Source organism: Oncorhynchus mykiss, chromosome 24, assembly GCF_013265735.2.
Source record: "Oncorhynchus mykiss isolate Arlee chromosome 24, USDA_OmykA_1.1, whole genome shotgun sequence".
NCBI lineage: Eukaryota > Metazoa > Chordata > Actinopteri > Salmoniformes > Salmonidae > Oncorhynchus > Oncorhynchus mykiss.
The window spans coordinates 26,102,600-26,129,065 of record NC_048588.1 but is presented as its reverse complement, the minus strand read 5'-3'; the positions used below and the strand labels follow the sequence as shown (position 1 = coordinate 26,129,065).

The 26,466-nt window shown below is 43.8% G+C and overlaps 3 protein-coding genes across 7 annotated transcripts in view; 2 read left to right on the top strand and 1 right to left on the bottom strand.

Moving 5' to 3' along the window:
* Positions 1–2,684: 2,684 nt before the first annotated feature.
* samsn1a (SAM domain, SH3 domain and nuclear localisation signals 1a) lies at positions 2,685–13,809 on the top strand. 2 transcript variants are annotated; one of them, XM_021582904.2, is made up of 7 exons: positions 2,685–2,883; positions 3,556–3,765; positions 5,504–5,621; positions 8,634–8,785; positions 8,903–9,115; positions 9,505–9,652; positions 12,721–13,809. In XM_021582904.2, the coding sequence occupies exons 1-7, from the start codon at positions 2,827–2,829 to the stop codon at positions 12,870–12,872; spliced, it is 1,050 nt and encodes a 349-aa protein (XP_021438579.2). In that variant the 5' UTR covers positions 2,685–2,826; the 3' UTR covers positions 12,873–13,809. The 2 variants fall into 2 exon arrangements, with proteins under 2 accessions (XP_021438579.2, XP_021438578.2); XM_021582903.2 differs by having other exon boundaries at positions 8,628–8,785.
* A 674-nt stretch (positions 13,810–14,483) lies between these two features.
* hspa13 (heat shock protein 70 family, member 13) lies at positions 14,484–20,315 on the top strand. Its single transcript, XM_021582900.2, has 5 exons — positions 14,484–14,883; positions 15,164–15,504; positions 15,668–15,881; positions 18,246–18,413; positions 18,659–20,315. Exons 1-5 carry the CDS (start codon positions 14,859–14,861, stop codon positions 19,246–19,248), a joined length of 1,338 nt encoding a protein of 445 aa, XP_021438575.2. The 5' UTR covers positions 14,484–14,858; the 3' UTR covers positions 19,249–20,315.
* A 32-nt stretch (positions 20,316–20,347) lies between these two features.
* The window catches only part of LOC110504078 (glycerophosphodiester phosphodiesterase domain-containing protein 5), a 129,314-nt gene continuing 123,195 nt past the window's right edge, over positions 20,348–26,466 (bottom strand). Inside the window, exons 15-18 of one of the 4 annotated variants that reach the window (XR_005039308.1) lie at positions 26,450–26,464; positions 23,458–23,570; positions 22,869–23,122; positions 20,349–22,601 (exon numbers count right to left, since the gene is read on the bottom strand). Coding sequence is in view for 2 of the 4 variants with exons in the window: in XM_036961225.1 (XP_036817120.1) it covers positions 22,516–22,601; positions 23,458–23,570; positions 26,450–26,464 (214 nt within the window). In the remaining 2 variants the exon portion in view is untranslated. Of the gene's footprint in view, positions 22,602–22,868; positions 23,123–23,457; positions 23,571–26,449; positions 26,465–26,466 lie in introns of all 4 variants that reach the window. The other 3 variants (XM_036961225.1, XR_005039309.1, XM_036961226.1) reach the window with 3 other exon arrangements.

The following is a 26,466-nucleotide window of genomic DNA, read 5'->3' as shown; positions in this document are numbered from 1 at the left end:
AAATTTTACAAAGTAAATAAAAATGAAAAGCTGAAATGTCTTGAATCAAAAAGTATTCAACCCCTTTGTTATGACAAGCCTAAATATGTTCAGGAGTAGAAATGTGCTTAACAAGTCACATAATAAGTGTGTGCAATAATACTGTTTAATCTGATTTTTGAATCGCCTTATCTCTGTACCCCACACATAAACTCAGCAAAAAATAAACGTCCCTTTTTCAGGACCCTGTCTTTCAAAGATAATTCGTAAAAATCCAAATAATTTCACAGATCTTCACTGTAAAGGGATTAACCACTGTTTCTCATGCTTGTTCAATGAACCATAAACAATTAATGACCATGCACCTGTGGAACGGTTGTTAAGACACAAACAGCTTACAGACGGTAGGCAATTAAGGTCACAGTTATGAAAACTTAGGACACTAAAGAGGCCTTTCTACTGACTCTGAAAAACACCAAAAGAAAGATGCCCAGGGTCCCTGCTCATCTGCGTGAAAGGCTGGACTGAGGGCTTGAAGGCCTGTTGTAAGGCAGGTCCTCACCAGACATCACCGGCAACAACGTCGCCTATGGGCATAAACCCACAGTCGCTGGACCAGTCAGGACTGGCAAAAAGTGCTCTTCACTGATGAGTCGTGGTTGTCTCACCAGGGGTGATGGTCGGATTTGCGTTTATTGTCGAAGGAATAAGCGTTACACCGAGGCCTGTATTCTGGAGCGGGATCAATTTGGAGGAGGAGGGTCCGTCATGGTCTGGGGCGGTGTGTTACAGCATCATCGGACTGAGCTTGTTGTCATTGCAGGCAATCTCAACGTTGTGCGTTACAGGCAATACATCCCCCTCCCTCATGTGGTACCCTTCCTGGAGGCTCATCCTGACATGACCCTCCAGCATGACAATGCCACCAGCCATACTGCTCATTCTGTGCGTGATTTCCTGCAAGACAGGAATGTCAGTGTTCTGCCATGGCCAGTGAAGAGCCCGGATCTCAATCCCATTGAGCACGTCTGGGACCTGTTGGATCGGAGGGTGGGGGCTAGGGCCATTCCCCCCAGAAATGTCCGGGAACTTGCAGGTGCCTTGGTGGAAGAGTGGGGTAACATCTCACAGCAAGAACTGGCAAGTCTAGTGCAGTCCATGAGGAGGAAATGTCCTGCCGTACATAATGCAGCTGGTGGCCAAACCAGATACTTCTGACTGTTACTTTTCATCCCCCCTTTGTTCAGGGACACATTATTCAATTTCTGTTAGTCACATGTCTGTGGAACTTGTTCAGTTTATGTCTCAGTTGTTGAATCTTATGTTCATACAAATATTTACTGTACACATGTTAAGTTTGCTGAAAATAAACGCAGTTGACAGTGAGAGGATGTTTCTTTTTTTGCTGAGTTTACAATTATTTGTAAAGTCCACCAGTCAAGCAGTGAATTTCAAACACAGGTTTTCCAATGCATTGCAAAGAAGATCACCTATTGGTACAAATAAAAAAAGCAGACATTGAATATCCCTTTGAGCATGATGAAGTTATTCATTACACTTTGGATGGTGTATCAATACACCCAGTCACAACAAGGATACAGGTGTCCTTCCTAACTCAGTTGCCAGAGAGGGAGGAAACAGCTTCTGGATTTCACCATGAGGCCAATGGTGACTTTAAAACAATTACAGAGTTTAATGGCTGTGATGGGAGAAAACTGAGGATGGCTCAACAACATAGTTACTCCACAATACTAACCTAAATGACAGAGTGAAAGAAAGGAAGCCAGTACAGAATACAAATATTCCAATACATGCATCCTGTTTGCAATAAGGCACTAAAATAAAACTGCAAAAAATGTGGCAAAGTAATGAACTTCATGTCCTTAATACAAAGTGTTATGTTTGGGGCGAATCCAACACGAGTACCACTCTTCATATTTTCAAGCATGGTAGTAGCTGCATGTTATGGGTATGCTTTAAATCGGCATAATTTCAGCAGGACAATAACCTAAAACACAAGGTCAAATATACACTGTGGTTGCTTACCAAGAATGTTCCTGAGTGGCCTAGTTAGAGTTTTGACTCAGCTTTAACATCTAATGCAAGGCTGTCTAGCAATGATCAACAACCAACTTGACGGAGTTTGAAGAATTAAAAAAATTATAATGTCCATATATTGTATAATCCAGGTGTGCAAAGCTATTAAACATTTACCCAGAAAGACTCACAGCTGTAATCACTGCCAAAGGTGATTCTAAAATGTATTGACTCAGGGGTGTGAATACATATGTAAATTAGATATTTCTGTATTTAATTTTCAATAAATTAGCAAAAATGTCCTACTTTAAAAAAATACTTTGTCATTGTGGGGTATTGTGTGTAGATTGGTGAGAAAAAAATATATTTATTCAATTTTGAATTCAGGCTGCAACACAACAAAATGTGAAATAAGTCAAGGGGTATGAATACTTTCTGAAGGCACTGTATAGCCTATGCCAGGTGTGAGTCATGCAGCAAATGTAGCCCAACCACAAATGGTAACTAGGTTCTAAAATTATGTCACCTTCATCACAGTGTTCCTAGAAATTAAAATGTTTTTAGAGAGACCGCAAAGTGCTCATCTAGCAGAATGTGTTTTTTCCCCTTCTGAAACGGATACCGTGGTAATAGAAAGAATGTTGATTGCCTCACATGTCACATCCTGTCATTTTGAGGAAGCCAAGCATTCGATCTGGGTTAGTTTAGTGCAGTTAACACTTAACTACCATCAGAGTTGGTCAGAGTACAGATAGGCTTCTTTAAGATTACATTAGACTGAACTCTAAAACCAAACAACATCAACACAAAATGCTACAGAGGGCAGCCTCAAATGTTTCAGACAAACCAAAGCCCAGTAAACCAAAGGTAGGTGGAAACACATTATTTCTAAGTAGCACGTTTAAATACATTGAATTTATAACTATTTGTGTAGAATTGACAACTCTTTAGCGCTAACTACCCACAATAGTTAGCAAGAAAATGTGATTCTAACTAAAAGAAGAAGCAGTGTCTTTGACTGATGATGAGTAGAAGTGCAGCAGATATATGGTCAAAGATGTGAGGAGGGGGAGGTTCCGTCAAATTACTCAAAAGGTTCCCTAGATTCCTGCAGTGTGGGGTCCTGGTATGTAATAGGGATTTACTGGAATTATTCATTAAATACTTTTAGGTTTATGAAAATCTATTAGCTGTACCTCACAAGCACATCATGATAGAGATACACGCATAGTGCAAATGGGATTGAGTTCAAGTAGCCTCACGTGCCAGACTTCTAGGCTCAAGACACATTGCTCAAGACAATGACGCAGTATTACTGTAAATCAAGGGAGTAGGATCAAATAATTAATTACCACTGATTTGGTCCCTTTTTCATCCTACACAGTACTTATATTTGCGTAGTGTATAAAAACGTCTACCTATGTCATAAGAAACGTAAAAGGAAAGGAAATCATCAAAAACCCATAGTGATTTGGTGGGATGGTGTGCAACATGTATTGCATAATGTTCCAGATATTCATCTGTGATCTCTCCATGCAGCGCTCCACCAGTTTTGGGCGATTTGACGGCATCAGACAACCATCACCAGCCAGACTAGAGGAAAATGTAACAAAAGTGACAGAGGAGTCTGGATGTGAGAGTTTTGATCAAACCAAACAAGGCAGCCTGGGGAAGAAGATGAAGGCCATCTCTCTAACCATGCACAGGAAGATGGGCAAGAAGCACTTCAAAACCTTCTCTGAGGAAGCTGTGAGTTACACTACAGACTGCCTCTTTCTCATCCTACACAGTACTTATATTTGCGTAGTGTATAAAAACATCTAGAGCTCTTAAAATATTGTATATTTTCCATCTGACTGGCTATAACTCACATACTCAAATGCACCATTGTGATGTCTACCTATGTCATAAGAACACTCTTATAAAATACACTATATATACAAAAGTATGTGGACACCCCTTCAAATTAGTGGATTTGGCAATTTCAACCACACACATTGCTGACAGGTGTATAAAATCGAGCCCACCGCCATGCAATCTCCATAGATAAACAATGGCCTTACTGAAGAGCTCAGTGACTTTCAATGTGGCACGGACACAGGATGCCACCTTTCCAACAAGTCAGTTCTTCAAATTTCTGCCCTGCTAGAGCTGCCCTGGTCAACAATAAGTGCTGTTATTGTGAAGTGGAAACTTCTAGGAGCAACAACGGCTCAGCCGCGAAGTGGTATGCCACACAAGCTCAAAGAATGGGACCGCCGAATGCTGAAGCACGTAATGCGTAAAAATCGTCTGTCCTCGGTTGCAACACTCACTACCAAGTTTCAAACTGCATCTGGAAGCAACGTCAGCACAATAACTGTTAGTTGGAAGCTTAATGAAATGGGTTTTCATGGCCAAGCAGCCGCACACAAGCCTAAGATCACCATGCGCAATACCAAGCTTCGGCTGGATCAAAATCAAATCAAATCAAATGTATTTATATAGCCCTTCGTACATCAGCTAATATCTCAAAGTGTTGTACAGAAACCTAGCCTAAAACCCCAAACAGCAAGCAATGCAGGTGTAGAAGCACGGTGGCTAGGAAAAACTCCCTAGAAAGGCCAAAACCTAGGAAGAAACCTAGAGAGGAACCAGGCTATGAAGGGTGGCCAGTCCTCTTCTGGCTGTGCCGGGTGGAGATTATAACAGAACATGGCCAAGATGTTCAAATGTTCATAAATGACCAGCATGGTCAAATAATAATAATCACAGTAGTTGTCGAGGGTGCAGGAAGTCAGCACCTCAGGAGTAAATGTCAGTTGGCTTTTCATAGCCGATCATTAAGAGTATCTCTACCACTCCTGCTGTCTCTAGAGAGTTGAAAACAGCAGGTCTGGGACAGGTAGCACGTCCGGTGAACAGGTCAGGATTCCATAGCCGCAGGCAGAACAGTTGAAACTGGAGCAGCAGCACGGCCAGGTGGACTGGGGACAGCAAGGAGTCATCATGCCAGGTAGTCCTGAGGCATGGTCCTAGGGCTCAGGTCCTCCGGGAGAAAGAGAGAATTAGAGAGAGCATACTTAAATTCACACAGGACACCGGATAAGACAGGAGAAGTACTCCAGATATAACAAACTGACCCCCCGACATATAAACTACTGCAGCATAAATACTGGAGGCTGAGACAGGAGGGGTCAGGAGACACTGTGGCCCCATCCGATGATATCCCCGGACAGGGCCAAACGAGCAGGTGTCCATATACTTCTGGTCATGTAGTGTACGTCTGGCCAAGCAAGACTCAATTTGTATTGAAATTAGGTCTAAGTGACAAAATAGTATCCAACAACCTAGTCAGTATTTGTAAGTGGCTATGTTGAATTGTTAACCTAATGACACTTCCTTCCTTATATAAATAGCACTGTTATTTATATAGCAAAGGAATCCACCCTGAAATGATTTAGCTTACTCACATAGTGGCTTGTCCATCTTGTATTTCCCCATGCAGGGTGAGGACACTGACAGAGACCTAGAGGAGGAAACAGAGAGCAGTCCTCCTGTTGAGAAAGGCTCTGAAGAGACCAGCAACTCTCTGGAGAGCCTCTGCAGTGGACAGAGCTCCTCCAGTAAGTCCTCTCCACAGGGATGTCAACAGAAAGTCATGTCTCTCCTCATACAAGTCTGTAAATGAAGTTACACGTTTGTAAATGAAGAATAAGCTAATGTGATGTGTTTTCATTTATTTTATTTTACCATTGTATTACCATATTATTAAGATGGCCCCGAAAAAGAAGTCTGACGTTTTACGTGTTCCTATCCAATTGTGTTTTTTTGGTTTGTTTCTTTGCGTTGTTTGTAACTTGTTTTTTTACTTATTTTGTATTTTGTACATAATGTTGCTGCTCTCTTATGACTGATAATGTTGCTGCTCTCTTATTGACATCAGAATTGCGATTACTCACCATGAACTGGCAGAATCCTTTTTTTCCTTTAACGAGTCCGACGAGCCCAACGTGAATGACATACTACTTTCCTGGAAACGTGAAGAGAAAGCAGAGAAAAATGGTCCGGAGGGCGGACTGTCTTCTGAGAATTCGTAGGTGATCGAATAAACCCCCACTGCCTTCCATTCTGCTAGCAAACGTGCAATATTTGGAAAATAAAATCAATGACCTACGAAAGATTAAACTACTGCACATTCAAAACTGTAATATATTATGCTTCATGGAGTCGTGGCTGAACGACAACATTATCAACATACAGCTGGCTGGTTATATGCTGTATCGGCAGGATAGAACAGCGGCGTCTGGTAAGACAAGGGGTGGCGGACTATGTATTTTTGTAAACAACAGCTGGTGCAAGATATTTAAGGAAGTCTCAAGGTTTTGCTCTCCTGAGGTAGAGTATCTCATGATAAGCTGTAGACCACAATATCTACCTAGATAGTTTTCATCTGTATTTTTTGTGGCTGTCTACATACCACCACAAACTGATGCTGGCACTAAGACTGCACTCAATGAGCTGTATTCCGCCATAAGCAAACAGGAAACGCTCACCCAGAGTCGGCGTTCCTAGTGGCCGAGGACTTTGACGCAGGAAAACTTACATCGGTCTTACCAAATTTCTATCAGCATGTTAAATGTGCTACCAGAGGGGGAAAAAAACTCTAGACCACCTTTACTCCACACAGAGATGCATGCAAAGCTCTCCCTCGCCTTCAATTTGGCAAATATGACCATAATTCTATTCTCCTGATTCCTGCTTACAAGCCAAAATTAAAGCAGTGAATGACTCAATGAATGATAAAGTGGTCAGATGAAGCAGATGCTAAGCTCCAGGACTGTTTTGCTAGCACAAACTGGAAAATGTTCCGGGATTGCTCCGATGGCATTGAGAAGTACATCACATCAGTCATTGGCTTCATCAATAAGTGCATCGATGACGTCGTCCCCACAGTAACCGTACATGCATACCCCAACCAGAAGCCATGGATTACAGGCAACATCCACACTGAGCTAAAGGCCAGAGCGGACTCTAACCCGGAAGCTTATAAGAAGTCCCGCTATGCCCTCCGACGAACCATCAAACAGGCAAAGTGTCAACACAGGACTAAGATTGAATCGTACTACACCGGCGCTGACGCTTCTCGGATGTGGCAGGGCTTGTAATCCATTACAGACTATAAAGGGAAGCACAGCCGAGAGCTGCCCAGTGACACGAGGCTACCAGATGAGCTAAACTACTTCTATGCTCGTTTCGAGGCAAATAACACTGAAACATACATGAGAGCAACAGCTGTTCCGGAAGACTGTGTGATCACGCTCTCTGCAGCCGATGTAAGTAAGACCTTTAAACAGGTCAACATTCACAAGGCCAGACGGATTACCATGACGTGTACTGTGAGCATATGCCGGCCAACTGGCAAGTGTCTTCACTGACATTTTCAACCTCTCCCTGTCCGAGTCTGTAATACCAACATGTTTTAAGCAGACCACCATAGTCCCTGTGCCCAAGAACACTAAGGTAACCTGCCTAAATGACTACCGACCCGTAGCACTCACGTCTGTAGCCATAAAGTGCTTTGAAAGGCTGGTCATGGCTCACATCAACGCCATTATCCCAGAAACCCTAGACTCACTCCAATTTGCATACCGCCCTAACATATCCACAGATGATGCAATCTCTATTGCACTCCTCACTACCCTTTCCCACCTGGACAAAAGGAACACCTATGTGAGAATGCTATTCATTTACTACAGCTCAGCGTTCAACACCATAGTGCCCTCAAAGCTCATCAATAAGCTAAGGACCCTGGGACTAAACACCTCCTTCTGCAACTGGATCCTGGACTTCCTGACGGGCCGCCCCCAGGTGGTAAGGGAAGGTAACAACACATCCGCCACGCTGATTCTCAACACAGGGGCCCCTCAGGGGTGAATGCTCAGTCCCCTCTTGCACTCCGTGTTCACTCATGAATGCACGGCAAGGCACGACTCGAACACCGTCATTAAGTTTGCCGATGACACAACAGTGGTAGGCCTGATCACCGACAATGACAAGACAGCCTATAGTGAGGAGGTCAGAAACCTGGCCGTGTGGTGTCAAGACAACAACCTCTCCCTCAACGTGAACAAGACAAAGGAGATGATTGTGGACTACAGGAAAAAGAGGATTGAACACGCCTCCATTCTCATCGACGGGCTGTAGTGGAGCAGGTTGAGAGCTTTGAATCCCTTGGTGTCCACATCACCAACAAACTAACATGGTCCAAGCACACCAAGACAGTCGTGAAAAGGGCACGACAAAACCTATTCTGTATCGGTACCGCCATGTATATAGTCTCACTATTGTTATTTTACTGCTGCTCTTTAATTGTTACTTTTATATCTTATTCGTTTTTTTTTTTTTTTTTTACTGCATTGTTGGTTAGTAACCATTTCACTGTAAGGTCTACAACTGTTGTATTCGGCGCAGGTGACAAATAACATTTTATTTTATTATTACCATCATATTACAATATTAGGATAGGCTTGTAACCTTCCCTCCAACACAAGGATACACACACAACCTATTCTTGGTCCATGGGTAAATATGTGCAGTGTAATCATATTGTGATGTATTGTACCCTGTTGGCTCAGGTGGTTTGGCCAGCGTCTCAGATGGCTCCAGTACCAGAGACAGTCTGAGACTAGAAGAGGACAGCTCATACAACGGACACTTCTGTGGTAGAGCACGGGTCCACACAGACTTTGTTCCCAGCCCATATGACACTGACTCCCTCAAACTCAAGGTAGACAGAAGATAATGTTTCCAGAATGGGTGTATTGTGAAATGCTATGAAAGCTGTTTGTAAGAGCTGTTTCATAATCTATATGTATGAGTCCAATCTATTGATGTCTCTTCCCAGGTTGGAGACATTATCAGCATCATCAGTAAACCTCCCATGGGCATATGGACAGGGATTCTGAACAACAAAGTGGGCAATTTCAAGTTCATCTATGTTGACATGCTCATGGAGAAAGAAAGAGAGGAGGAGGCGCCAAAGATCAGGCCTCAGAGGATGAGCAAGAGACCACGACCAAAGACACTACTGGAACTACTGGAGCGGCTACATCTAGAGGTGAGTGCTCGGATGGCATGGCTAGAAGGGATCCATCTATTGTCAAATTAACTTCAGATTTGACTTTTCGTAGCAGGTTAGGAGAATTAACCTAGCAGGTTAGAATAATTGGGCTAAGGTTAGGAAAAGGGTTATGGTTAGCTAAAATGACGTTCATTTGACAAAAGCTGGATAGCTTCTAGCCATGGTCAAGCTCTGACTCTTTAAATGACTTCCAAATACAGACACATTTTGTTCTTTCCTCTTTACAGTAACCAATCAGTGTTGTCTCAAATACACAACAAACATTTTTTATATGCATAAACATAACCTAAAGCACTCAAATGTGAACAGATTAGTATAAGATTATGAAAGGTAGATGAGATGGAACTGTATCTTGTTTATTCAAGGAGTATGCATCTGCACTGCTTCTGAATGGCTACCAGACAGTAGAGGACCTGAGGCACCTGCAGGAGAAACACCTTATAGAGCTGAACGTGATGAATCCAGAACACAGAGGCAGGCTGCTGGCTGCTGTCGACTGCAGATATACAGAGAGTGAGTAGCAAAACCAATTTCTACTGTAGCCTAGCCCTACTGTATTTATATTGGGGCAAAGGGAATAGCCAATTGTACCACATACATTTTATGATGCGCAGCACTACACTCAGGAAGTAACATCTTGATCTTTGTATGTTATAATAAGCAGATGCTTATCGCTGCTATTATTTTAGAATTGCTCATCCTGCTGAGTTGGCACCAGTCAGAGAGAAACTGCTTAAAGAGGCAAAATGTCTTCCTCTATGAAACACTGCAAGGCTCTGAAACATAAAATGAAACAGAAAGATTGGTCTCCAATCCAGATTAGGAAATGAGCAATACTAGACCGTTTCTGTCAGCTGCTTACAAAACAGGATGCGTACAATTAGCATAAAGGTTATTTATGTTTGTGTCCCCACATAACTCCATTTATGTTGGTCTAAATTAAGGTCATAAATGTCTGTTTGAGCTAATTTCAGATCAAACAGATAGCACTGCCACCCTGGCTGAACCAGATACCGTGACTGTGGGCTAGTTTTGGACCAAACAGATGGCACTGCCACCCTGGCTGAACCAGATATCGTGACTGTGGGCTAGTTTCGAACCAAACAGATGGCACTGCCACCTTGGCTGAACCAGATATCGTGACTGTGGGCTAGTTTCGAACCAAACAGATGGCACTGCCACCTTGGCTGAACCAGATATCGTGACTGTGGGCTAGTTTCGGCCCAAACAGATGGCACTGCCACCCTGGCTGAACCAGATATCGTGACTGTGGGCTAGTTTCGAACCAAACAGATGGCACTGCCACCTTGGCTGAACCAGATATCGTGACTGTGGGCTAGTTTCGGACCAAACAGATGGCACTGCCACCCTGGCTGAACCAAATATCGTGACGGTGGGCTAGTTTCCGACCCAACAGATGACACTGCCACCTTGGCTGAACCAGATATCATGACAGTGGGCTAGTTTCGGACCAAACAGATGGCACTGCCACCTTGGCTGAACCAGATATCGTGACAGTGGGCTAGTTTCGGCCCAAACAGATGGCACTGCCACCCTGGCTGAACCAGATATCGTGACTGTGGGCTAGTTCCGGACCAAACAGATGGCACTGCCACCCTGGCTGAACCAGATATCGTGACTGTGGGCTAGTTTCGGACCAAACAGATGGCACTGCCACCTTGGCTGAACCAGATATCATGACAGTGGGCTAGTTTCGGACCAAACAGATGGCACTGCCACCCTGGCTGAACCAGATATCGTGACTGTGGGCTAGTTTCGGACCAAACAGATGGCACTGCCACCCTGGCTGAACCAGATATCGTGACTGTGGGCTAGTTTCCGACCCAACAGATGGCACTGCCACCCTGGCTGAACCAGATATTGTGACAGTGGGCTAGTTTCGGCCCAAACAGATGGCACTGCCACCCTGGCTGAACCAGATATCGTGACGGTGGGCTAGTTTCCGACCCAACAGATGACACTGCCACCTTGGCTGAACCAGATATCGTGACAGTGGCTAGTTTCGGCCCAAACAGATGGCACTGCCACCCTGGCTGAACCAGATATCGTGACTGTGGGCTAGTTTCGGACCAAACAGATGGCACTGCCACCTTGGCTGAACCAGATATCGTGACTGTGGGCTAGTTTCCGACCCAACAGATGGCACTGCCACCCTGGCTAAACCAGATATTGTGAGTGTGGGCTAGTTTCGGACCAAACAGATGGCACTGCCACCTTGGCTGAACCAGATATCGTGACAGTGGGCTAGTTTCGGCCCAAACAGATGGCACTGCCACCCTGGCTGAACCAGATATCGTGACTGTGGGCTAGTTTCGGACCAAACAGATGGCACTGCCACCTTGGCTGAACCAGATATCGTGACTGTGGGCTAGTTTCCGACCCAACAGATGGCACTGCCACCCTGGCTAAACCAGATATTGTGAGTGTGGGCTAGTTTCGGACCAAACAGATGGCACTGCCACCTTGGCTGAACCAGATATCATGACAGTGGGCTAGTTTCGGACCAAACAGATGGCACTGCCACCTTGGCTGAACCAGATATCGTGACAGTGGGCTAGTTTCGGCCCAAACAGATGGCACTGCCACCCTGGCTGAACCAGATATCGTGACTGTGGGCTAGTTCCGGACCAAACAGATGGCACTGCCACCCTGGCTGAACCAGATATCGTGACTGTGGGCTAGTTTCGGACCAAACAGATGGCACTGCCACCTTGGCTGAACCAGATATCGTGACAGTGGGCTAGTTTCGGCCCAAACAGATGACACTGCCACCCTGGCTAAACCAGATATTGTGACAGTGGGCTAGTTTCGGCCCAAACAGATGGCACTGCCACCCTGGCTGAACCAGATATCGTGACTGTGGGCTAGTTTCGGACCAAACAGATGGCACTGCCACCCTGGCTGAACCAGATATCGTGACTGTGGGCTAGTTTCCGACCCAACAGATGGCACTGCCACCCTGGCTGAACCAGATATCGTGACTGTGGGCTAGTTTCGGCCCAAACAGATGGCACTGCCACCCTGGCTGAACCAGATATCGTGACGGTGGGCTAGTTTCCGACCCAACAGATGACACTGCCACCTTGGCTGAACCAGATATCGTGACAGTGGCTAGTTTCGGCCCAAACAGATGGCACTGCCAACCTGGCTGAACCAGATATCGTGACTGTGGGCTAGTTTCGGACCAAACAGATGGCACTGCCACCTTGGCTGAACCAGATATCGTGACTGTGGGCTAGTTTCCGACCCAACAGATGGCACTGCCACCCTGGCTAAACCAGATATTGTGAGTGTGGGCTAGTTTCGGACCAAACAGATGGCACTGCCACCCTGGCTGAACCAGATATCATGACTGGGTGTTGGCTAACCCTGGCAAAGATTACCAGCCAGGGATTAATCTAGTCATTAAATCAAGCTTAATTCCATTTGGATGGTTTGAGAATGGCAACCAAAATTGATTTAAATTGACTTGGATCGGGGCAGCTAAGCTGGCAACCCACATGTGTTTGTCTGGGTCTGAGGATCCAACCAACCAGACTGCTTTGTTCTTGTGTTCGCAGGCGATGATGTGAGGGAGAGTGAGGAGCCCTCTTCATCACACAGTTTGAAGGTGGAGAAGAGCGACTGTCCAAGAGACTCAGGCTGCTTTATTCTATCAGAGTGCTCTGAAAACAGCAAAGAGGACACAGAGAGCCAACCAGTCACACACTGATAGGCCAGACTATCCTAACTAACAGGTTTTGACATGTAAATTACGATGGCTCACCATGTTTGTCTTGTCTGTATTTGGTTTAACAAGATGGGATTTAATTAATTACATGTTAAATGTAGCCAATTTTTCTTAAAACCAATGAATTTATTCATCATTTATGCACCTTTTATCTAACCTATTCATTCACATGAAGCACAGGTGTCAAACTCATTCCACGGCGGGCCGAATAGCTGCGGCTTCTCACTCCTCCCTTGTACTTGGTTGATGAATTAAGGTCACAAATTAGAAAGGAACTCCCCGCACCTGGTAGTTTATGTCTTAATTGAAAGGAAAACAACTAAAACCTGCAGACACTAGGCCCTCCATGGAATGACACCCCTGACAAATTATATTTGACTTAAATCAAATCTTAATGTTTGTGTATTGTGCTGGAAACTATGGTGTGTGTGTGTGTTTGGTTTTACTATCCTTGTGGTGACAGAAGGCTATTTCAGGCTTAAGGGGTTAGGTTTAGTTGGGGGTTGTGGTTAGGGTTAGGTTAGGGTTAGGTTAGTTTTAAGGTCAGGGAAAATGGGATTTTGAATGGAAATTCATTGTTTACTATCCTTGTCCCAACAACAAACGTGTGTGTGCGTGCACGGGAGTTTTTACATATCTTTTTGAACAATCCTGGTTCAACAAAATGTACAGTACCAGTGGAGGCTGCTGAGGGGAGGACGGATCATAATAATGGCTGAAACGATCGAATGGAATGGCAAACACATGGAAACCATATGTTTGATGTATTTGATATCGTTCTACCTTTTCCGCTCCAGCCCTTACCACAAGCCTTCCTCCCCAATTAAGTTGCCACCAACCTCCTGTGAAATGTACATACTTGTAGAACTCAATAAGTGCAATATGTCACACATTAATAAAGTATTTATGCATCAAGTCATCTGTCTAACTAATCCGTTAATTTGTACTGCACTGAATGTATAATATATTTTCAATCAAAATGTGTTGCAGTTATACAATATTGCTACATGTTGCATGCCTTAAAATGTTACGACGCTGAACACACTCATTTGAACGTCATACACGACTAGTGTTCATGGGAAAGGTTGTTTCTTTGCTTTCTCATTCTGTGTATATATAAGCGATAACGCATGGATTGGAATACGTTACCCAGAAGCTTTAGACCACATTATGGGTGAGTTCGTAAATTCGCTCAGAGTAACTGATTAATTTACGAACGCTCAACACCCGTTGAGTATGGCCGGTGTCAGTAAACCTCGGAAAAAGGCGTAATTAAATTGTTGCTATCAGCGTCACCAACGCTCTGAATAACATGAACACAGCATAACCAGCGCGAGAAAGGGCGAGAAAAATGGTCAGAGCCAGGAAGTATGCCATGCCAGGAAGTAGCTAGCATGCTAGCTAACTTTAGCCAGTTAGCTAGGGTGCTTCACTGCCGTTGTGAGGCCAGAACGCTCGGATCAACCCTACTCCTCGGCCATAGCGTCCAGTATGCCCTCCGAGAGCGAAACACTCTGAATTTGCGAAAGGACAATCTGACAACGCTCTGCGTGTTTTTAAATTCAGAGCGTTGTCAGATTGTCCTTTCGTAAATTCAGAGCGGCAATGTCCTCTGGCACTCCAGATTAAATTTACGAACGCACCCTATAATGGTGACGTGTAGTTCTGTGGATCATCCACATTATTCTGAACGTAGAACAGGTCAAGAGGGGTTTCATTAATTACTACAGTCACAAAGTCACAATTGGCTATCGTAAAAAGGATATGGTTAGTCATAAGGTTAGCAGTGTATTTAAGGGTTAAGTTTAAAATTGCATTTGAAGAAGATACATTGTAGATATAGGCGGGGTTTATGACTTAGTGGCTGTGGTAAATAGTGACAACATTCATCCATTCCGAAACTGATGAGGCGATTAGCCTAGATTTTGTTTTACTACGTTTCAGTTCGGTGGTGATCAATACTTGACAATGGCTGGGGAAATGTCTATGATCGGTAAGTAAGATTTATCTGTAATGTGTTTTTGTTGTTGTGTAACTAACCAGCTGTTTAGCTAGCTAATAGTAAGTAGCAAGTGGGCTGACAAATTACCGGTGGTAACAGCTGGCTAGTTGCTACCTAATTCACAGTAGTCAAGTTAGCTGGAAAGATAAACGAAGTGTCAGAACTGTCAACGCTGAATTAATATGTAGGCTATCGGTACCAGTTGTTAGTTCGCTACGTAGTCAACATCCAGCCCTAAACTCACGTCATTTCTTTATCTTCCGTGTCGCAGGATCGGTCATTCTGGCTTTATTTCTGGCTGGCTATCTGGGCCAGCAGTATCTGCCTCCACCGAAACCCAAAGTGATCGGCCTAGATCTGGGGACCACTTTCTGCTCCGTAGGAGTATTCCACCCGGGTACCGGGGATGTGGAGGTGATAGGGGATGAGGAGGGGCGGAAGAGCATCCCGAGTGCGGTGTCGTTCACATCTACCGAAGTCCTCGCCGGCCACGAGGGTCAGAATCTGGCCGACATCAATCCTGAAAACACCATCTATGATGCCAAGCGGTTTATTGGAAAGATATTCGAACAAGAGCTCCTTGAGCAGGAAAGTGCTCGTTATCCATTCAAGGTACAGTACATACTCCTGTAGTTACTTTGACAGTCAATACACCACGGTGAAAATGGCTTAATACATCATCAGCATTTGGCTACATAAGCTATGTGTGATTACAGGTGTATAAATATGCTATATCAATGACTGCTGACTTTCATTTGTAATACCTTTCTTTCAGGTGATAAACAACAATGGCAGTGCAGAGTTCTTTGTCACCACCAACCAGACGTTCACAGTTACTCCTGAATTCATTGGTTCTCGGCTGCTGCTGAAGATGAGGAAGATGGCGGAGCGTCACCTGGGTGTCCCCATTCAGAGGGCTGTTATCTCTGTCCCTGCTGAGTTTGATGAGAGACAGAGGAACTACACCATCAGGGCTGCCAACCTGGCCGGTCAGTCTCTATCTGGCAAAACTGTATCAATATCTGATGTGTAAACACTGCTACAGGAATTACTTACACTGTATAGCAGTTTAGTGTAGTCTCATTTAGAAACAGTCTATCATACAGGGATTGACATTAAGGGTTGCCCTATTGCCCGGGGCAAGTAAAACCGAGCGCAAGTTGAGCCTGTTCTGGTTCATCCATATTGTGTAAGGGAAAGACATCATTTATGGCGAGCTGCGCTTGGTCTGATAAATTTTTTTAGTGATAACAACCAAAATACAAATGATTAAATTACTGATCTTTCTGATTCCTCTCCTATGGGTAGGTGAAAGGCAGGCAATATGTCACTAATGCTCGTCAATAGCTAATTTACATTTTCGGATGTGCAACTGCGTTAGACTTTAAAGTCAATCCCTGATATAATTAGGTGTTTGTTCTAAAATAACTGTGTTACTTAATACTTACATAAACCTGTTTTCGCTTTGTCATTACGGGGTAGTGTGTAGATTGATGAGGAAAAGTTATATTTAATCAATTTTAGAATAAGCCTGTAACGTAACAAAATGTTGAAAAAGTCCAGGGGTCTGAGGACTCTCAGACCATGAGGAACAATATTCTCGTCTGATGAAACCAGCTTGAACTATTTGGCCTGAATGCCAAGCGTCATATCTGGAGGAAACCTGGTACCATCCCTACAGTGTGAGCATGGTGGTGGCAGCATACACTGTATTCAGACCCCTGGACTTTTTCAACATTTTGTTACGTTACAGGCTTATTCTAAAATTGATTAAATATAACTTTTCCTCATCAATCTACACACTACCCCGTAATGACAAAGCGAAAACAGGTTTATAGACATTTCTTGCAAATTTATAAAAAATAAATAAATAAACTTACATAAGTATTCAGGCCCTTTACTGAGACTTAAAATTGAGCTCAGGTACATCCTGTTTCTACTGATCATCCTTGATGTTTCTACAACTTCATTGGAGTCCACCTGTGGTAAATTCAATTGATTGGACATCTAAGGTCCCACAGTTGACAGTGCATGTCAGAGCAAAAACCAAGCCATGAGGTTGAAGGAAATGCCCGTAGAGCACCGAGACAGGATTGTGTTGAGGCACAGATCTGGGGAAGAGTACCAAAAGATTTCTACAGCATTGAAGGTCCCCAAGAACACAGTGGTCTTCATTATTCTTAAATGGAAGAAGTTTAGAACCACCAAGACTCTTCCTAGAGCTGGCTGCCCGGCCAAACGGAGCAATTGAGGGAGAAGGGCCTTGGTCAGGAAGGTGACCAAGAAACTGATGGTCACTCTGACAGAGCTAGAGTTACTCTGTGGAGATGGGAGAACCTACCAGAAGGAAAACCATCTTTGCAACACTCCACCAATCAGTCCTTTATGGTTGAGTGGCCAAACGGAAGCTAATCCTCAGTAAAAGACACGACAGCCCGCTTGGAATTTGCCAAAAGGCACCTGAAGGACTCTCAGACCATGAGGAACAATATTCTCGTCTGATGAAACCAGCTTGAACTATTTGGCCTGAATGCCAAGCGTCATATCTGGAGGAAACCTGGTACCATCCCTACAGTGTGAGCATGGTGGTGGCAGCATCATGCTGTGGGGATGTTTTTCAGTGGCAGGGGCTGGGAGACTAGTCAGAATCGAGGGAAAGATTAACAGAGAAAAGTAGAGATCCTTGATGAAAACCTGCTCCAGAGCGCTCAGGACCTCAGACTGGGGAAAACAGCACAACGACCCTAAACAAACAGCCAAGACAACGCAGGAGTGGCATCGGGACAAGTCTCTGGATGTCCTTGAGTGGCCCAGCCAGAGCCTGGACTTGAACCCGATCTAACATCTCTGGAGAGACTTGAAAATAGCTATGCAGCGACGCTCCCCATCCAACCTGACAGAGCTTGAGAGGATATGCAGAGAAGAATGGGAGAAACTCCCCAAATACAGGTGTGCCAAGCTTGTAGTGTCATACCCAAGAATACTCCAGGTTGTAATCGCTGCCAAAAGGTGCTTCAACAAAGTACTGAGTAAAGGGTCTGAAAACTTATGTAAATGTGATATTTCAATTTTATTTTTAATACATTTGCATTTCTGAACCTGTTTTTGCTTTGTCTTTATGGTCTGTGTGTAGATTGTTTTTTTTCCCTCTCAATCTAATCAATTTTAGAATAAGGCTGTAAAGTAATAAAATGTGGAATAGGTGAAGGGGTCTGAATACTTTACAAATGCACTGATACATAGAGTAGAATATTGGACATCTAATCCAAAGTCATTAAGATTCCTAAGGGCTTTGACCAAATCTACACTACCCACTATAACTAACATCTGATTGTTCTGTTTACACCACTCAGGACTGGACATCCTGCGTGTGATCAACGAGCCCACAGCTGCAGCGATGGCGTATGGGTTACACAAGGTGGACGTGTTCAACGTGCTGGTGGTAGACCTGGGAGGAGGAACGCTGGATGTCTCTCTGCTCAACAAACAGGGGGGCATGTTCCTCACCAGAGCCATGGCAGGTAAGACGCTAATTTACTCTCAACTCTTTGTTGTAGATATGCATGGTTTAGTTGGTCATTTTCATTTATCTTGTTTTTAAATTGGGCATACAGTACAAGTGGAACATTTGCCATATTGTAGTTAAAGATGACCATTTCCAATTAGCACAACTAATTCAAATCATACAGTACATGACCTGAAATGGAATCAACTCCGATAGTATTCTTGGGCTCAGAGAATGATCCTTGCTGTTGTTATTTCCTAGGTAACAACAAGCTGGGAGGACAGGACTTCAGCCAGAGGCTGCTCCAGTACACCATGGAGAGGGTCCGCCAGCAGTACGGCGTTCCCCCCACCCTCAAAGAGGACATCCACCACCTCCGCCAGGCTGTGGAGGCAGCCAAGCTCAACCTCACCCTGCAGCCCAGCGCCGACCTCAGGGTACTTCTGCACCTGGAGCCCCAAGGAGACTCCAAGCAACCACCACAGGGGCCCACCAAGGACCCAATCCCAGTCATCTTCCAAGCAGTCATCACCCGTGAGCTGTTTGAAGAGTTGAACGCCGACCTCTTCCAGAAGATTCTGGCGCCTGTAGAGACAGTGCTGGCTGAGGGCCACCTGGGGAAGGAGGAGGTGGATGAGATAGTTCTGGTGGGAGGCTCCACCCGCATCCCTAGGATCAGGAAGCTGATCAGTGAGTACTTTGGGAAGGAGCCCAACACCTCAGTGGACCCAGACTTGGCAGTGGTGACTGGGGTGGCCATCCAGGCTGGCATCATGGGTGGCTCCTGGCCTCTACAGGTCAGCGCTATAGAGATCCCCAACAGACACCTCCGCAAGACCATCTTCAATTGATCTAGTCTAGAGGTAGCAAGGATGCCACCAGACAGATACTTGCCATATTAAAGGATGGTCTGCATTCTAACTGTTAATTGTGCTTCTCCATCTTCACAAGGTGTGCAATAGTATTATGAGGTTAAAATATGATCTTCAGCTGTAATATGTTCTCACAGAGAAACTCAAATTACACCATCACTTTTTTACTGTCAACCCAACTTATTAGACCAACTGTCATAGATTGAAAATTGTTAAACTCAGGGAACAACCTTTATTTCTAGAGAACTGTGACCAGCCAAGACACCTTCAGCTATTTATTTATTTATTTATAGTGCTTGTACTGTGGGAGGAGGGGTGTACATGAGGTGTAGTTTTTCAGTGGACGACAACGTGCTTGTGCCTTTTCAGAGAGCTGCACTATTAGGCTTTGTGCTTTTAAGTCACCTGATATGAAGAACCACCAGTCCTTTAGGGGGTCCTATTGACGAAGGCATAATGCTATTAGTTTTGGACCAAATATTTTTGCACACATTGTTACTAGCTTTACATTCAAATAATAGCCTATGCTCAGCTTTGTATGGGTTAACAGATTTTCTAAATAAGGGACATGCTCAGTATTCCACTAACTTATTAACCAGCATCATCATTCTGGTGCAATTGAATTAAGAATCACTGGCTGACATGTGTATGTAAGTGCCATAAAAACACAGGACTAGGATTATGGTGCCTGTTTGAAGTGTTACCGTGTCTCACAAGACTGCAGGTGGACAGTAATGGTTGAGGCTGTTACAGCCCCTGGAATTAGAGGACAAACATGTTTGTTGACATTCCATGATACAGTGAACACATTTAAATAATATACCTTTTAGAGGTTTGTTCAAGGTAAACAGTTTGCATGCATATCTTGTTGAACGTGCCTCAGATACTGCACAGTTCTCTAGCGATATGTTATAGGAATTTATCTGGACCGTTCCATTTCAACGGAATATGTAGATGATTTTTGTACTGCAAATTTTGCTCCTCCAAATGGCTCCCTTAGATATCTGCTTGTACTACATGCTGCTTTAAATAAATCCTGAATTACCCAAAATACCATTTCATTTTCTAGAGCAGCGAACAAAATTAAAGCCAGCTTTAATATACATTCAAACACAGTTCAGGACCAAACAGAGATTGCCATTGCTGTAAGAGAAAATAACATACAGATGCATCTTGCTTTCTGCATTCCATGATACTGACATTCTAGTACAGGTGGAAGAAAAAAATAAAAGGACATTTGTGATAATGTTCCCAGCACATATCAACTGAAAATTGTGAAAATTGCCACTCACTAGCTTCTTCAGCAATGTGGTAACATCTTGCTGCGTAACTGTACAATTGATGGAAAAACATCAGTATGTTTAGTTACTGGCATGGGCTACTGCATAGTACATTCAGAAAGTATTCATACCCCTCGACTTATTCCACATTTTGTGTAACAGCCGGAATTCAAAATGGATTTGTTTCTTCACACTACCCCATGACAAAGTGAACGTTTTTAGAAATACCTAAGTATTCACCCCTTGTTAGAATCACCTTTGGTAGCAAGATTAGTCTTTCTGGGTAAGTGTAAGAGCTTTGCAAACTTGGATTGAGTCTCTGCAACATGTGACTTTTTACTCCTGAACTTATTTAGGCTTGCCATATCAAAGGGGTTAAATACATATCGACTCAAGACATTCCAGCTTTTCATTTTTAATACAAACATAATTCCACTCACATCATGGGATATTATGTGTAGGCCAATCAATTTAATCCATTTTAAATTCAGTCTAACACAAAATGTGGAAAAAGTCAAGGGGTGTGAATACTTTGAAGGCACTGTACATCAAGCGTTCACATACAGTAGGAATATGGTTGACCTGAGCTAAATCTACACAGTCAACAGTAACACCAACCTAAATGGTGTTAGTTATCTTCCATCTAGAAAAATCACAATAAAAGGATATCACTTTGGTATCAGAAGCATTTTAATGTTGACTTCTGAGGCACACAAATACCAAAGGGGTAAATTAACACAAGTCAATCCATTCCTTGACCCTGTGTGTACTATTCTGATACTCAGCGTTGTCCCTTCAACAGCCTAGAGCTTTATGTTCACAGTTAATATAACACACCCCACTTCATCACGACATAAAAGATACCCTTTAATGTCACTCTATATGGTGCAGTTTGCTGTTCAAATGCCATTGAGAAGTTGGTCTGCAAAATATTTAAACGACTTGACTTTCATAAACTTCAACACTATTATTATGCATCACATTTCCAATATAATCATCAGACAGCCATAGCATATAACACTTTTGTAACATGTACACACTCCATGTAGAACTGCATACTTGGGGTAGGTGGTGAAATCTCTACTGCCATAATACACTGTTCACATCCTTTAAAAATCAAAACATTCACAATGAACCGAAAACATACCCAGCAGTTTTGCCTGAACACAAGCCCTGCCTGAGGCTCCACAAGTCACTCGATACTGTATGTCACAAGCATGGATGAAGGAAATGCTGTTCAAATCATTATCTTACATCATGTAAATATTTCACTTAGTCGGAGAAGGCAGGACCCTCTGTAAACAGCTTGTTCGTGTTGTTTTTGTTCCTAAAAATTAGAATAGCACCCAAACGTGGCAAGAAATAGGAGCAATGCTGCACAAGTAGTAAAATCCTCTAAATAACTAAGAATCGGCTGTGCTATAAAGTGACTGCAAGTAAATAACAGTTAAAAAATAAAAAAAGGTTCTTAATAATAAACAAGCATTGGTAACTGGGGGGGCCTCCAAAGCATCTAGAGCAGGGGTGGGCACGGGAGGTTTGAGTGAAAAATTATATTTAAATGGGCCAGTATATTTTCAAACGAATTGTTAAAAAAAATACATTAAAAAGGGATCTAGAGGTGAGAAGAGGCCACAAATCTGACAAATCAATTGGTTCATCAATAAAAAGTGATTTTAGTCCCACATTTGTATTTAACAAGCAAAAACAAACCTATTTACAGAATGTACAAAGCAATGGGTGGTGCTTGCCTGCGATTCTTCAGCAATACAGCAGCCTGTCAATCAGTCAGTCAGTAGGAGGAACAAACCATATAACAACCAATAACTAACTATCTGGATACACTGAGTAAAACAAGAGTAATCAGGACAGACAAGACAGTCACTTGGAAGTCTTAATTTACTCAGTTTCCACATGCTAGTAGAGTCAGGTATCTTTCAGTAGATTCACATTAGGAGAGTGAGAGTCAATGGGAGATGCCTTCGTTGTTGTAGTAGTCAAAGCCATTCTCCATGTACAGGTCCTCAGCACTGCCCACACCATTGCTCACCTCTGGGAGGCAGAAGAGTGAAGGGACATCAGTAGGTGTTCACAGGGTATTTCACTGATAACACAGACCACATCAATGCATATTGGATACACAGGACATCAAAAACAATATCACTGCAACGTCATATCCAAACCACACCAGAGAAATCCCGTAGCTTCCTTTGCTCTGTATGTCACCACGTATCTTCTAAGACCTACTAGTGTGATTTTAGAGTGGTTTGGACTGACTGATGATCATTGAAGACTCATCAGCATCCCCATTAGACTTACCTTTCACCACCCACCAGGAGAGGCTGGTGGGTCACAGTGGGCTGTCTAGGAGCCCTTATACATGATGCAGGACTCTGTGGGCGATTGGGGAGGAGCGGAGGGAAGGGCGGGGCAGGCAGAGGGAGGTGGGAAGGGAGGGATGGATGGAATGGTTGGAAGAATGGTCACAGCAGGATGGACAGATGGCAGGATGAAGAGTGGAGAGGAGTGCAGGTCACACACACACACAGGATGAGACTGCTACTGCGGTTGACCTTGGGGAGGGCAATTACATAAGACACTCAGAGAGATGCATGCTGGGATATGGTCACACACTGGCATCCTCAGATACTCCTAAAATGGCTGCCTTTCCTAGTCTTCTTTTCTGTGTCCACTGATTAATAGGAGAAAGCAATATGACTGGCCAAAACAACCGGGCATCCACTTCATCTATCCAATGTCATCAGATCAGTGGTAAATAAATAAGGACAGGAGAAAAGGAGTGGAAGACATTTCAGAGTACTGGGATACAGCCAGAGAAACAAACACCAACACACAATACAGTAGACACAGGAATTCCAGTTCTCCTCTCTGTGGGGTCCTTCCTTACCGGAGAAGATGAGTTTCTCCTTCATAATGTTGACGTCTCTGCTGGACCTCCGGACTGCGGCACTCAGCATGATCTGTTCAGGGTTGTAGCTGTGCATGCCACTCAACCTCCATCTGGTGAGGAAAGGTCACACAGGGGTCAGGGCATCATATAGAGCAGGTCTCTCCGAACCCTGTTCCTGGAGAGCTAATGTAGTGGAAATTTCCTGTATTTACCAAATCATGAGAGCAAACCACACACAAGTCAGAGTTATCATAAAGTCCATCTTTAATTATATGAGCTCCATCACAACCCTGTGACTCTCAGATCAATTCAGTCTCTATAAATTAACAAATTAACAAATTAACAGATAACTGCAACCGGCCAACAGTATTATCCAAAAATAGACATTCTGATGAGAAGTAACTCACAAGCATATAATAAAAATAAAACATCTTATCTATGTTACCCAACTTATTCTGATTATTCCCCAACACTACCATCCGGTAGGTATTCGCTCCAACCCTATTGTAGCGCACCTGATTCTAATAATTAGCTGGTTGATAAGCTGAATCAGGTTAGTTACAACTGGGGTTGGAGTGAAAACCTACAGGAGGGTAGCTCTCCAAGAACAGGTTTGAGAGCCCTGATATAGAGCCTCTGGTCATACCACACTACTGTGGTCTCTGCTCTCAAGGACCTGTTCTATATGGAGATAACGGCATGTTAAACTGCGTCACCGATTTTTCTTGGAGATACTCTAGGTCACCAAGTGTGGGCACTGGGCACCATTTTGCCTCAGTCTTTTACTTCTAATTGGCTGACCTCAAAATGACACCAAGCAAACAGACATATATTGAAGTTGGGTGCTGTACTGAATGAATCAAATGATTTATGCATCTACAAGGACACGTACAAATAGAGTCTGAGCCAAAGACATCCCCACTTCTCTGAAAGCTCATACTTATCAGTTACTGACTAGCTGTGACAAATATTTATATATACACTAGATGACTGATAGGGGGCGCTGTGTTGAAGCCACCGTGCCTCCATCCTGGCACTTCCAAAATAAAAATTTGTTTGCAATTACAGAGATCATACATTTCCTGTAGTTCTTGACCAGGTTTGCACACACTGCAGCAGGGATTTTGGCCCACTCCCCCCATACAAACCTTCTCCAGATCCTTCAGGTTTCGGGGCTGTCGCTGGGCAATACGGACTTCCAGCTCCCTCCAAAGATTTTATATTGGGTTCAGGTCTGGAGACTGGCTAGGCCACTCCAGGACCTTGAGATGCTTCTTACGGAGCCACTCTTTAGTTGCCCTGGCTGTGTGTTTCGGGTCGTTGTCATGCTGGAAGACCCAGCCACGACCCATCTTCAATGCTCTTACTGAGGGAAGGAGGTTGTTGGCCAACATCTCACGATACATGGCCCCATCCATCCTCCCCTCAATACGGTGCAGTCGTCCTGTCCCCTTTGCAGAAAAGCATCCCCAAAGAATGTTTCCACCTCCATGCTTTACAGTTGGGATGGTGTTCTTGGGGTTGTACTCATCCTCCTTCCTCCAAACACGGCGAGTGGAGTTTAGACCAAAAAGCTCTATTTTTGTCTCATCAGACCACATGACCTTCTCCCATTCCTCCTCTGGATCATACAGATGGTCATTGGCAAACTTCAGATGGGCCTGGACATGCACTGGCTTGAGCAGGGGGACCTTGCGTGCACTGCAGGATTTTAATCCATGACGGCGTAGTGTGTTACTAATGGTTTTCTTTGAGACTGTGGTCCCAGCTCTCTTCAGGTCATTGACCAGGTCCTGCCGTGTAGTTCTGGGCTGATCCCTCACCTTCCTCATGATCATTGATGCCCCACGAGGTGAGATCTTGCATGGAGCCCCAGACCGAGGGTGATTGACCGTCATCTTGAACTTCTTCCATTTTCTAATAATTGCGCCAACAGTTGTTGCCTTCTCACCAAGCTGCTTGCCTAATGTCCTGTAGCCCATCCCAGCCTTGTGCAGGTCTACAATTTAACCCTGATGTCCTTACACAGCCTTCTGGTCTTGGCCATTGTGGAGAGGTTGGAGTCTGCTTGTTTGAGTGTGTGGACAGGTGTCTTTTATACAGGTAACGAGTTCAAACAGGTGCTGTTAATATAGGTAATGAGTGGAGAACAGGAGGGCTTCTTAAAGAAAAACTAACAGGTCTGTGAGAGCTGGAATTCTTACTGGTTGGTAGGTGTTCAAATACTTATGTCATGCAATAAAATGCAAATCAATTACTTAAAAATCATACAATGTGATTTTCTGGATTTTTGTTTTAGATTCCGTCTCACAGTTGAAGTGTACCTATGATAAAAATTACAGACCTCTACATGCTTTGTAAGTAGGAAAACCTGCAAAATCAGCAGCGTATCAAATACTTGTTCTCCCCACTGTACATCATTGGTTGTGACTGGCTTTGAACATAACAACTGGAGTAACATTTGAGGCAAGAAGATTTACTTCCCTAATCCATTTAGTTATGGTAATTACCAAATAGAGGCATGTAAATCAAAATGATTACATTAGCAATATTGTGTCTTGGCTAATGCATCAATGCACTTAAAAATAACCCAGCAGAGTTTTTGTCCAAATCAACACCATAAATGAAAATGAGCGCTTCCCTTTAATACATTTCTAGAATTAATTTGTAGACTGTCATTCGGTCGACAACAGTAAAACTCAAGCGGGATAAAAGTGAACACAAGCATTTGTGCTGTGTGGGAGAAAGCATTGCCGCCTGCCACTAAAAGGCCAATAGTGGTAGGCTCGCTTGTATTTACTGTACCCTCTAGCAGGGAGGACGAGTGGCAGCAGTGAAATACAACAACCTTACAGGTGAGAAAAAGAGAGAGATCTAAGATGTAAATGATGACGTATATAGAAATAAAGGATGGAGATACTGGCTTCACTGAGATAGAGGAAGAAAGATAAAAAGGGAAACCATCGTGGGTCAGAGTTGACTCAGTTACCTGATAATGTGATAGCT